At 42.6% G+C, this 13,268-nt stretch overlaps 1 protein-coding gene across 1 annotated transcript; it reads left to right on the top strand.

The window, feature by feature from the left end:
- Window positions 1-4,533: 4,533 nt before the first annotated feature.
- On the top strand, window positions 4,534-10,801 carry gps1 (G protein pathway suppressor 1). The gene is made up of 14 exons (XM_084570163.1): window positions 4,534-4,842; window positions 6,132-6,224; window positions 6,325-6,506; window positions 6,793-6,957; window positions 7,167-7,302; window positions 7,791-7,868; window positions 8,039-8,099; window positions 8,216-8,301; window positions 8,693-8,787; window positions 8,883-8,988; window positions 9,075-9,155; window positions 9,626-9,763; window positions 9,858-9,992; window positions 10,352-10,801. Exons 1-14 carry the CDS (start codon window positions 4,810-4,812, stop codon window positions 10,424-10,426), a joined length of 1,464 nt encoding a protein of 487 aa, XP_084426289.1. The 5' UTR covers window positions 4,534-4,809; the 3' UTR covers window positions 10,427-10,801.
- The last annotated feature ends 2,467 nt before the right edge of the window (window positions 10,802-13,268 follow it).

Genomic DNA, 13,268 nt, shown 5'->3' with positions numbered 1-13,268 from the left:
TGACAGGCTGTAGTCTAACCAAGAAACACCAACATGTTCAGTGTTATTACTAAGCTAGTAGGCTAATTTGGTAGCTAATTAAATGAATTCTGATGTTTTAAGAGCAAATTACAGTATATATATTTGTTAACAGCGATACATTTAATCGAGATATATAAGCTGTAAAATCTAGGAGCCAATCCGTGGGTCAACTGGGGCCTTTCTGTGTGGAGTTTGCATGTCTCCCTGTGTTTGTGTGGGTTCTCTCCGGGTACTCCGGCTTCCTCCCACCGTCCAAAGACATGCTGGTTAGGTTAATTGGTGATTCTAAACTGGCTGTATGTGTGCATGTGAGTGTGAATGTGTTTGTCTGTCTCTCTGTGTTAGCCCTGAGGTAGACTGGCGACCTGTCCAGGGTGTACCCCACCTCTCGCCCGATGACAGCTTGGATAGGCTCCAGCCCCACCTACCCCGTGTGACCCTTCACAGGACAAGCGGTTACAGAAGATGAATGAATAAATGAATCTAGGACCTAATTTCTAATGGAATATCAGTCCACATTGTACATGGGTTTGGACCAGTGAAAAGTAGTGACCATGGTATTGCAGACTGATATTGATACAGATAGATAGATAGATAGATAGATAGATAGATAGATAGATAGATCCCGTGGGAAATTCGATATCCAGTGGCATTATTATGCAGACAGGAGGAATCACACGACAACAGAAAAGGTAAAGAATAAAAATAAAAAGTAAAATGAAAGTATAATGAGGTAGAAAGGATGTATGTGTGTGTGTGTGTATATATATATATATATAAGCTACACAATACACGGGGATATGACAATATGGGGTAATATAAAATGTTTGAATACAGTATACAAAGCTTAATCAAAACATTAAGCTTTGTCCTCAGAGGACAAATTCTGCTGAGTAATGTGTCTAAACTACTTCCAAAGGATGGTAACCAAGGCCTAACGCTTGGAGTCAGCTATGAAATTATTATTGCTGTGGATGCCTGGAGAAAAAGAACGCCGGGGCATGGGTTATCAGCTTGAGTTGCCATAAAAGCGGAATACTAAAATACTCTGAAATACATTTCTAGTCACCTATTAACTATTTATTGATTGTCTTACTTAGAATTAGTATTCTATCTGAAACCACTGGCCTAAAACATAATATGTACTGCATATGAATACACTGTAGATGTAAATGGACTAGTATCACAGAACAAGATATTTACTAATAGAGCTGGAGCCATAAGGGGGTTATTTGCCTGATATGCCTCAGGGGTAGCATGTGTATATAAATAAAAGAGGACCCAAAATAAATCCTTGGGGGATCCCACAAAATAGAGCAGAACTACATCTCCAAATGCCAACATAGTTCTTTTGTGACCTTTACTGTAAAAATGTGTAAGAATATGAATGAGACTTCATCCAGTACTGATACTGAAGTTGTTTTGGCAGGCCTGTAGAGTTAAATGAACACTAGATAGCTTACCGGCTATTAATAGCTTTAATAATGAGGATTGTGTGTCGTGACGTGCAGCAAAGGATAGTGAAATGCCTGGTCAGCATCTACAGGATATGACTGAGAGAGAGGAGGGGAGAGGGAGAAAGACAGAGAGAGAGAGAGAGAGAGAGAGAAGTGGGAGATTAAAGTGGTGAGTGTGCACAATCTTTCCTGGTGTGATGGACTGGTGCCAGACATTTTCATTTGTGTTTTAGAATCGTGCTGACACACACAGAGATGACAAGTCTTATGATGAAAGCAGATTTTAAAGGCTATTGAGTTTGCCCGACTAGGATCCTTCACCACTGAAGGGCCTGGAGAGTAAAGGCTGGGTGACCTTTTCTGACAAGTCAAGATTTAGGGAACATTAGTGGGAGTACGCAAGAGGATCTTAAAAAGCAATCAGACTTGTAGGGAGCTGATCACAAGAGTGAGGCAGGAGCCAGAACAAAGTTGTTTCTCTTAGTAAGTGTTTAAACATTGCTTTATATAAACAGTCTGTGCAATTTTACCGGCTGGAACAAGGATGAAGTGCATTGCAATATTCATGGCTGACCTTTTCTGAGGCTGATCGACCTGATCTTCTTTAGTTGTCTCACTTAGAGCAAAGCCGACAGCATCGTTTTAGTCCCCAGAGAATCAAAGGACAATTCTGAGTCAAAAATACCTCTCAGGGAATATATGGTGTACCAAGACAAGATATTATTAATGCTACCAGCGCTGGGGCCCTCAAAGGGATAATTTTCTTTATATGCCTTAGGGGTAGCATGTATATTAATAAATAAGAGAGGATCCCAAATAGATCCTTGGGGAATCCCATGAAATAGAGCAGCACATCTCCAAATTCAGTAGCACATTACTGACATCAACAAGCTTCTTAAGATGGCTGATTAATAAATTGAATTTGCTATATTAAAGGCTAAGCTGAGCAGAGATAATTAAAGTAGATTATTGACCAATGTCTGCTGCAAGCAATACATCTTTGGTGATCTTATCTAACAGCGAAAAACCAGACTGAAAATTCAGGCCTTGTGAGTTCAGTGTTAAAGTGCTGACAAATAATCAATATTTTATTATAAAACTAAAAACTTAAAACATCTCTGTCATGTTATAACATAGTGACTGATAAAACCAGAAGTACATTTAGGAAATTTGTGGATCAAAATCCACAAGATGGGCAGTTTTTCATTAGAGTAAAATAAAACCAATACTCTCAAAGGTGGAGAAGCAGCCAAGCAAGACTGGAAAATGATTAAAGTCATTTCTGTGAATGACTGCAAGGCCGCTCCCTTGGCTTCTCATTTTTAGGAAGGTTGAATATTTAACATTCAGGCTGGAGGACTCAGTGAGAGGGTCACATTTATCTAGGTTACATGAAAGACTTTTTGGCAAGGGATCTTACAAACTTGCGAGTTTTGCCCATACAACATAGTAAAAGGAAAATATATATCAGTTTATTTAAGTACTGCTGTTAAGCGTCTTTCTTATGTGTTGCATGTGTGTTATTACTGTTATTCCAAAGTGAAAACCTCTTCATTTTCTGCTTAGCATTAAGAAAGTTTACCAAGACACTGGTGGACTTTTTCCGCTGTACCATCCAGGGCATATACTCACCAACTGCATCTCATACCGCAAAGCACCCCAGCAGGAGGTGAAAACTGCCCAGCATCACCCAGCTGCCTTCGTTCAAGGGCATTTCTCACAAACACTTGAGAAGGGTGAGAAGCATTTTCAAAGATGCGTCCCACCCAAACCCTAGCCATGGATTTTTAATCTCCTACCATCTGCTGGGCGTTACAGAAGCCACAGCTCTCACACCAGCAGGCTCATGAATAGCTTCTTCCTTGAAGTTATACAGCCATTAAATATAATCTGAACACACTGCTCTCTACCAACAACAATGCACACACTGTTCACAGCCTGCACTACATGTAATAGATTCAAATGCTTTGATCCAATGTCACCAATTCATATACTAACTCTATACATTTAATGTTTTTAGAAGCCACTCCCACTGTCAGCCATTTGCATCCTGTTCATATGCTATAAATATCCTGTAGACATCCTGTACATACCTGCACTATCTGTAGCTAACACGTTAATTGCACTTCGATTTAGACGCTAACTCCATCTGTCAAAAGATACAGAAGCCTGAAAGCACCCGTGGACCATCAGGCTGTTAAATCTGAACCTTCTCTGCAGTCTCAGTGTAGCATTTTAATATTTTACTACATTCATTTAAAAACATTACACTACTTATTAACTTTTTCTACACTTTTATATTATTTATGGGCATTGGATGTGGTTTGTTTTTATGGCACCTTTATCGATCTAATACTTGTCAGTTTTATTGATCTGGCACTTGTTTCAGACGTAGCGCTCTTAATGCCGTATGTCCTCGTACAATAACAGTCAAGGCTTATCTTTCTTTATCTGATCGCTATCTCTACCTTTCATTGTCACCGAGCACAGTGACATATTAGGTCAGTTTAACCTCTTAAGGGGTACCTAGTGAATAATTAGCCCGATTTTATACCTCACATCTCCTTCTGTGGTGCTTTGCAGTGATCTGACTGAACTTTACTTGGGAATATGCTCCACATGAAGGAAAAAACAACATTTTGTCATAGGCCTCCCCAAATGGCTAAATCTTTTTCTAATAAAGAAGTACACACTTTAATGTGTATTTCAGCCATGCCTATAATTTAACACATTTGTAACTTCAAATTTACAAAACTAGTGCATGATAAGATAAGATAAGATAGACATGCACAGTTATACATAGTACAATGCACAGTGAAATGTATTTTTGTACCTGCAGCCAGTGGTAAAAAGGTAATACAGTGAAAACAGTAATAATTACACATAGCACACAAGGTAAACAATATAACTATAATTTAATATTATAGCTGAGAAAAATAAAATAAAATAAACTATAAACTATAAACTTGAAATCTAAAGGGGCTATATATTTACAATATTTTAAAGCAAGGACTTCTGGGGTCCCCTCAGGTTCTGTGGCCCCTACACAGTTACCCACTATTAAATGATCTGGTAGCGTCTGGGCTTTCTTTGGAGATTCGCATTAATATAACTTACATTAATGCACACATCTAAAACACGCCACCAGCTGATAGTCCTACTGCGCCTTCCGTAGCGAGGTGCCTTTCCTCCGACCTGTAGCTGGACCAGCCCACCGAGACTCGGCTCCTGCTGCAGTGTACGCCCGCCGCACATTTTCTCTTCTTCCTTTCTTTCATGCAGCATTTCCCCGCAAAACGACACCAACGCTGAAGTCGCAGAAACAGAAAAGATGCCTTTACCCGTGCAGGTGTTCAACTTTCAGGTGAGTCTCAAACCGCCGCCGCTGCTGCTGTTTGCGTCGTTTCCGTAGAGCAAAGACTGATGGAGTAACCTTAGCTAGCTGTGCTAGCAGCAAGCTAGGCTAAGCTACAGACATGTAGCTGCGAGTGTCATGGTTTAAAGACACAATTTAGGGCAATATTAGTTCCGTATTCTGCACAAGGGACATAAATCGATTGTAGAAAACCACTATAAAACAATACTAAAGGTGCAAATTTCCCTTAAAAAAATATCAGCGTAATAAGACCTGGTAACCGCTAATAAATAACACAGCAATTTAATTGCTGCTAGGTACGTTGCTTTATGCCGAATTGAAGGCCCTTAAAATGTTATAAAGTGTCTTACACACATTTATGTTTGCTATTAACACAGCAGTGTCTTATTAAAATAATGTTTTACTTGAATTTTGAAACCCAGTGCTAGCAAATGATTGAAGGCCTCTGCTAGCTAACAACACTAACAGTGACGACAGGGCCACTGTTTTACTGTTTTTAACGTTGTAATGCAACTTTACTGAAAAAAACAACAACAAATAGCTAATAGTTATCTGATATTTTGGCCCAAGTCGGTTATTTAGACAACGTAAAACATGCTATAGACCAAAGAAACGTTTGTTTTTGTAGTTAGCTACAGGCTAGCTAACGAAAGCTAGGATTGCCTAGCTGATTTCCTGTTATTAGCAGGTTGTCACATTGGCTAGCTCCAAGCACAAGCTAGCAGTATCAGTGCAATTTAAGGTTGTAGCCAGTACTTCCACAAGTATTTAATCTTACAAATGACCAAGTGATATTCCAGCGTCAATATATCGTTTTCCGAATGTATTGCCTTTCCCTTTATGAACCTGTTAGCTCGTTGAAATGCTAAATGCTAACGTTTGTTGTGTCTGTGGAGACTCCAGCATGGTCATTTGACAGTCATACATGCTATGCCTAAAGTAAGGCTTTGAACCTTACTTTGTCATCTGCTTCAGGCCAAAAACTTTATGTACTCGTTCTTGCAAGAAAAATGAGAGGTATTTGATGATTAGGTTACACTGTGACAATCATCCAAAAGCGATCAGAAGTAAGTGAGCTTTTAGGGAGAGGGACCTTAAAGAGACTGGAGCTAAAACGGCTCACTGCAGACGGTGAATGAACTGAGGAGCTGCAGAATGGACCTGTATGAGATAAACAAGGACTTGCTTGATTTGTGTATTCTGGAGTCACAGAATAAAAATACAGAGCTGCAAATGAGCCACGTTTAACAAGCTTCTGTCCCTGGTGCGCTCCTCAGGGTTCTGTGGAGCCCATGCAGATTGATGCAGACCCCCAGGAGGATCAGCAGAACGCTCCGGACACCAACTACATAGTGGAGAACCCGACACTGGTGCCGACCTCATAATGCCATCTGTACATTTAAGTGGAGCAGCTTTTGACGTTGTGTTTTGACGAGAGCTGTCGCCTCTTCCCTCCCTCCCTCTGTGCAGGACCTGGAGCAGTACGCAGCCAGCTACAGCGGACTAATGCGCATCGAGAGGCTTCAGTTCATCGCGGAGCATTGCCCTCAGCTCCGAGTCGAGGCCCTGAAGATGGCCCTCACCTTCGTCCAGAGGACTTTCAACGTCGACACCTACGAAACGATTCACCGCAAACTCACAGAGGCCACACGGTATTGAAGTGAACTGACCATTGAGAATCCATTTTAAATATGCGCTTTTCCCGTGCTTTGCTTTGTTGAACCTAAATTTCAAACTGCTTGATAGGTTCTACTACATCTTGGTATTTAGTAGAAATTTCAGGATGTAAGAAATGACCACATACATAAAGCCTCTAGGAATAGATGGCCTGATTACCAAAGTAGCCACAGAAGTGTTGAGTTAGAGTCTTATTTTGTCGTTGCGGAAGAAAAAATCTTATATTGAGTGTGTCTTTTTCTTTTTTTGTTTTGGTTTTAGGGAAGCGCAGGGTGTGCTGGACGCAGTGCCTGAAGGCGGGGTTGTTCCTCCTCCCCTGGACTCAGCCTGGGCTGAGTCCACCAGCAAAAAGGCTCTACTCAAACTGGAGAAACTGGACACCGATCTCAAAAACTACAAGGGCAACTCCATTAAAGAGAGCATCAGGTATGATGGCAGAAGCCACGGCGGCCTGTGTTTATTATGACTGTTTTTATCCTGCTTTAAGTTGAATTAAGTAGATGCTAAAGACACACACCCAAGAACAGGGACAGAGCAACTGTATATCTTGACCAACAAAGCTCTAACAACAAAATGACTTGCATTTACCACATTTTCATCTTCTCTTCTCTCTCTTTACTCTTCCTCCTCTGCAGGAGAGGCCACGACGACTTGGGAGACCATTACCTGGACTGCGGCGACCTCAGTAACGCCCTTAAGTGCTACTCCCGAGCCAGAGACTACTGCACCAGTGCTAAGCATGTCATAAACATGTGTCTGAATGTCATCAAGGTACGACGTGACCCCCTGAATGTTATTGCTATTAATTCTGTTCCAGTTTTGAATACGCTGGGCACAGACAAAGCTGGTTCTGCAAGTCCCCCTCGGTCCCCCTGTGCACATTGGTGTCCCAGTTACTGAGTACTGCATGCTGTTTATGCAGACGAGTGATGGGAAGATATCACGCACATTGCACAAGTTTTTGGCCTCCCAAGTTGTTTTATTCTGCACAGTTTTTAAACTTTCCCATCTCGACATGCACAGGACTGAAACCTTATTGCTATAAACCTGAACAGGTGACCGTTTCCACCCATTCTTAAGCCTATATTACAAAATACACTTGATTCTTTCATAACCCAAATGAAAAATTCCCTTTCTTGGAGTAACATAAATTCACTGCCACCATTTTTCGTGTTTCCGTTAAACTTTCTGTTTCTGGAATCAGGATAATGATCAGCATCCACCAACAGTGTAAGTAATCCTCTCTTTTGTGCCCACAGGTCAGCGTTTACCTACAGAATTGGTCGCATGTGCTAAGCTACGTGAACAAGGCAGAATCCACGCCAGAAATTGCAGAGGTGAGCAACAGTCCAATCACACTGGACGTCTCCCTTTTCAGCTCATATGCTAGTGACTTGACTCTATTCCTCGTGAGAACGTAAACTGTCACGCATGCATTTTTTTTTTGTGGGTTCAGTTTTATTCCTTCCCTTTTAGTTCTTAACTGATCTGTTTCTCTGTTCTTTAGCAAAGAGGAGAGCGGGATAGCCAAAATCAAGCAGTCCTCACCAAATTAAAATGTGCTGCAGGTAAGACAGCGCCAACGTGTTATTGCTTTTAGTTGCTCAGGTCTTGTCCATTCATGCTTAAATAAGTCCAGATTTCTACTGTTATGCAAGTCTTCCCTTGTTTGTCGGCGTTTCAGGACTGGCAGAGTTGGCCTCCCGAAAATACAAACCGGCTGCCAAGTGTTTCCTGCAGGCTTCTTTTGACCACTGTGACTGCCCAGAGGTGAGACAATGTAGCGCTGCTTCCAAAAGTACATGACTGGATCTATTCACATATTCAGGTCTATTTTAAACCAGCTGATTTTAGGTCTAACCTCACATAATAACGCTTGGAAAGTGATCGCACCAGCAGAAATCTGCAGTTGTTTCACTGGAAAAAATTATTCCAATGTTCAAGTAAGACAAGGTGATGATGAGACGGTCTTTAGTTGTTTAAAAATCACAGTTTGTGTTTAAATTACTATTAAGCAGAACTCACAGAGGTAATGTATAGCTCCTCCTTTGTTTTTAGATTTGCCCTTTCCCTCGCATGGATCATACATAATGGACATTTGTGTTTTGGAAACAACCTTATTACTAATGTGTTTGTGTGTTGTGTGTGTGTTTCCCTGCAGCTCCTGTCACCCAGTAACGTAGCTGTGTATGGGGGCATGTGTGCTTTGGCCACGTTCGACAGACAGGAGCTCCAACGTAACGTCATCTCCAGCAGGTAGCCCCGTCACCGTCGGCGCCAAGCGAATAACAATATCACGGTACATTTACCTGAAGTGAAATCCACGTTAACAATTGATCCCCTGTTCTCAGCTCCTTTAAGTTATTTCTAGAGTTGGAACCTCAGATCCGCGACATCATCTTCAAGTTCTACGAGTCCAAGTACGCTTCGTGTCTCAAGCTGCTCGACGAAATGAAGGTAAGAAGCTACACGCTGCGGAAATGTGTCACGTGAAATGTGCTTTGAGACTGTACAGAGGTTATAGAGGCATACGTCTCTTCCAGGACAACCTCCTGTTGGACATGTACCTGGCGCCGCACGTCAGGACGCTGTACAGCCAGATCAGGAACAGAGCCCTCATTCAGGTGAGAGACACGACCTCAAATGATCTGACAAAGAGGTGTTTTTTATTCCCCTTGTTCTCGAAAATGCCAACTTTGCTTCGTTTAAGTCGGGCTGTATGGGGTGCTTAGCATATCCTCTGCCAAGGAGCTGTATTTTTGTGAAGTGGAGAAAATTCAAAGTGCGCAGAGAAAACACAGCTAGAGAGAAGCTGGTTACATAAATGCGTCTGAAGCTGTTTTCTTCAAAGGCAAATTAAAATGCACCGTTGTTCCTACTGATTAGGACTTATTTTTTGTGCAGCAGAACCCTAGCATGAAAGTGATCTAAATACATCCAATTAAAAGTTCCAAGAGAAGTTAGCACTCAAGAGGGATTTCCAGATTTCCAGTTTGGGAATTTTCCAGTTCTGTCATTTCGCCATAGTGGTTTCTTAAAATTTTAAATACTGCCTCATAATGCGAAGGACTTAAATGTGTTTGTGTGCGTTCAGTATTTCAGCCCCTACGTGTCGGCAGACATGACGAAGATGGCTCAAGCCTTCAACACCACAGTAGCAGCTCTGGAAGACGAGCTCACCCAGCTCATACTGGAGGGGCTCATCAACGCTCGGATCGACTCCCACAGCAAGGTAAAAAAAAAAAAAAACACACTCATATGAAGCTGTTGAAATCTTTTATTCATCGTTTTAGTTATTACAAACTATGGCTCTGGCTCGCTGACAGATCCTGTATGCGAGGGATGTGGACCAGAGGAGCACCACGTTTGAGAAGTCGATCCACATGGGGAAAGAGTTCCAGAGACGAGCCAAAGCCATGATCCTCCGAGCTGCGGTGCTGCGCAACCAGATCCACGTAAAGGTAGAGAAGGAAAACAGTGAATTTACACCGATCAGCCACAACATTAAAACCACTGACAGGAGAAGTAAATGACATTGACCATCTCAATACAATGTTCTGCTGGGAAACTTTTGGACCTGGCATTCATGTGGATGTTACTTAGACACGTACAACCCACCTAGAACAGACCAGGCACCCCCACCCCATAGCAACGACACTCCTTGATGGCAGCAGCACAAGGTGTTGACCTGGCCTCCATGTTCACTAGATCCCAAACTGATCAAGTCACAAGCCTGATCCTCAAACTTGACACATGACCTCATTTGCTAATCTTAAATATGCCAGAACAATTAATAATAACGTTGCCCTCCCCTCCTCAGTCTCCACCCAGAGAAGGAAGCCAAGGGGAACTGACACCAGCCAACAGCCAGACCAGGATGAGCACCAACATGTGAGGAGCAAGTCCCCGTCGAAGCCGACAGCAGCAGCAGCAGCCGCCGCAGACTGGAGGGGGAAGGATCTTCACCGTTCTCCACCGCCCCACACCACCTCACCCCGCCCACCGTTTCTCAGCCGAAGACCGAAGCGACACCCAATGTAAAGACTCCCACGTTCTGAAAATGATCTCTGTTCCCATCCAACCCCCGTCAGGCACACGTGGGGACTTTTGTTAGTCCGACGTGGAGAATTGGACAAAGATGTGTTTGGATTAAAGCTCAGCACTTAAGCTGTAAGTTACTGGTAGGAGATGCACTTTGCTCTGCTTACACTTGATAGAGACCTCATTAACAGACCCAAGGTTTTAAAATAAAAACGCCTACCAAAACTTGCACTTGATTGATTGTTTAATGTGTTAGTTGTGTTTTCAGTGACATATAATCAAATCGACATTGAGCCAATGGATGGAAATCCAAAGAAAAAGGGATGATGGCACCTCTTTGCGTCCTCTCAGTGATGTTTAGGTCAGACATTACAGACACACTCGCACTTGGTGAGGCAATGCAGTAAGTGTCTCAGTCCAATCAAGCCTCTGTTGGATCTATAAGCAAGTCCAATCCATGGAGGCCCAACATGGCAACTTGCAGAACTTAAAGGATCTGCTGCTAACGTATTGGCGCCAGAAACCACGGTACAACTTCAGAGGTCAAGTGGACATGATATTAGGCAGGTGGTCATAATGTTAAGGCCGATTGGTGTATGTTATTAGGGATGCACCGAAATTTTTCGGCCGAAAACCGAAAATGCACTTTCTGGCCGAAAATTTCGGGCCGAAACAGGATGTTGTGAAGATGCAAGCAACAACCGCAGCAATTTTCGTCCGAAAATGGCCCAAAAGTGCATTTTCGTTTTTTTGCCGAAAATTTTTGGTGCATCCCTATATGTTATTTAGGGCTGGAGGCAGGAATAATCGCCCTCGCTGTATTATTTTGAACTCACCATCCTTGAGACACTGTAGAAAGAAGAGATGACGTGAAACTTGGGACATTACACTGACGACTGGCCGTCTTGGCTGAAGTTGCGATTGCCGCTCAGACTACGGTGCTGAGGTTACGGCTGCTGTAGTCTCATCTCTCACATTTGTATTATTGAACAGAGCAAGATTTTAACCTGGTGCTTCTATGAGATGTCAAGAGATCTGTTACCGGGAATAACACGGCGGCTTCAACACGACAGCTTCTCCGGTCACCTTTCAACAACGGACGGGTGCGCCGACTCGACAACCAGCAGTGGTTTACTGCTGCATAATAAATGACACCGGGTCTCTTTCTCTATATATCAGTGAAAGCGCAGAAGCTTACTGCAGGGTAACATAAAACTTAATGTGCAAAATGTGAAATGGAATAAAATATTTATCAAAGAATAGTTTTGAACAGGCTCATATTTTTACTCCTTTCTAGCTCCGTCACCACTCGAACAGTTCATTTATCTCTTAATGCAGCCTCTCAGTTGAACCGTAGAATTAAAAATCTATAGTACAGTAGCTGACTTAATGAATTCATTGAGTCAGACCTGCAAGCTGTGAACCAATCAGGAAACACCTCTAATCTTAGCAGTTCTCTGAAAGTCAGAGCAGTGTCTCGCATCGACATGTGGCACAAATCCCTTTGTCGTTTGCCGGACGTGAAAACTCGTCCGCGTAGTTCCACTTGGTGGCAGTGTTGAAGAAGCTTTGGGCCGACCGGCTCTGGGCTCCTCTTGCTCTGCACTGCACTGTCAGCACCAACATCCCTCTGCCTGCAGGACGGGCTTGACACAGTAGGGAATAACTCTGTGATGGATGGGGCATTGTTGGAGCTTTTTTTCCTGAAAGCTGTCGGAAGGAGATGACGTTAGCTGCCGTGTTTTTTCTGTACTTTTAAAACACAACGTAGTCAGATAAGAAGGAAAAAGAGATCCAGCACGACCTCCTCACACGGACAAGCCTGAACAACCTCCAACTGCTGTCAACTATTAAAATCTCGCTTCAAAGTCAAAGTGAGTGAGAGATTCGGTTATATAACGGTCCTATTTTTTTTTATTTTTTTGCATAGAGTGACTGAAAATTAACTGCTGCCTAATGCATGAAACCCTCCAGGATCAGACGGGGTGCGGAACATTTTGTGCATTGCTGTTTGCCATTCATTTAGGAGTTCAGAAAAGCTCTTTGCCTGTTTGCCATCATTTGCCGTGTGTAATTAGAGTGGCTGCGTGTGCCACATATATTACCGTCGCTATATCGGGGACCATTATCACCACAACAGTCCTCTTATGCTTTGCTGTGAGGCTTCTTCTGGAGTCCGGACTCCAGATGGTAGGGCAAACGCTCGGGCCGCTCCCAAACCCTTAGGAGGGATATGCTCATTAGGGACCGGCCAGTATTTTTCATACCCATAGTTCCAGTGTACACATTCGCTGACTTTGGAGTGCCCTCCTGGTAAGTCTATGAGCCTGAGGGATGTCCTACTGTGAAATTTGCAGATTATTTGAGGGCTCTGGTAAGGACTTTTAAAGCCTTTATTCAAACTTCAAGGCTGAAAGTCTTCAGATATTGCCGGCAGGCTGTTAACGTCCCATTTTTTTTTGTTTTACTTATCAGCATAATTCCAAAAACTGTACTTCACATAAGTACATACAGTTTGGAGATGCCAAAAAAAAAAGTCTCTAAAATGTCGTTCCATTCCTCAGACAGTGTTTGGAGTCTTCACAGCTACTTGTGCAAACATCTAATAATGAAACAGAATTTTCTTGGCAGCAGTGACATTTTCCACATGCCAAGAAGAATTACAGGCACACCTGATGCTAATTACATCTAAAGAA

This window comes from Chelon labrosus (assembly GCF_963514085.1).
Source record: "Chelon labrosus genome assembly, chromosome: 21".
Taxonomy (NCBI): Eukaryota; Metazoa; Chordata; class Actinopteri; order Mugiliformes; family Mugilidae; genus Chelon; species Chelon labrosus.
This window is presented reverse-complemented; position numbering and strand designations above follow the sequence as displayed.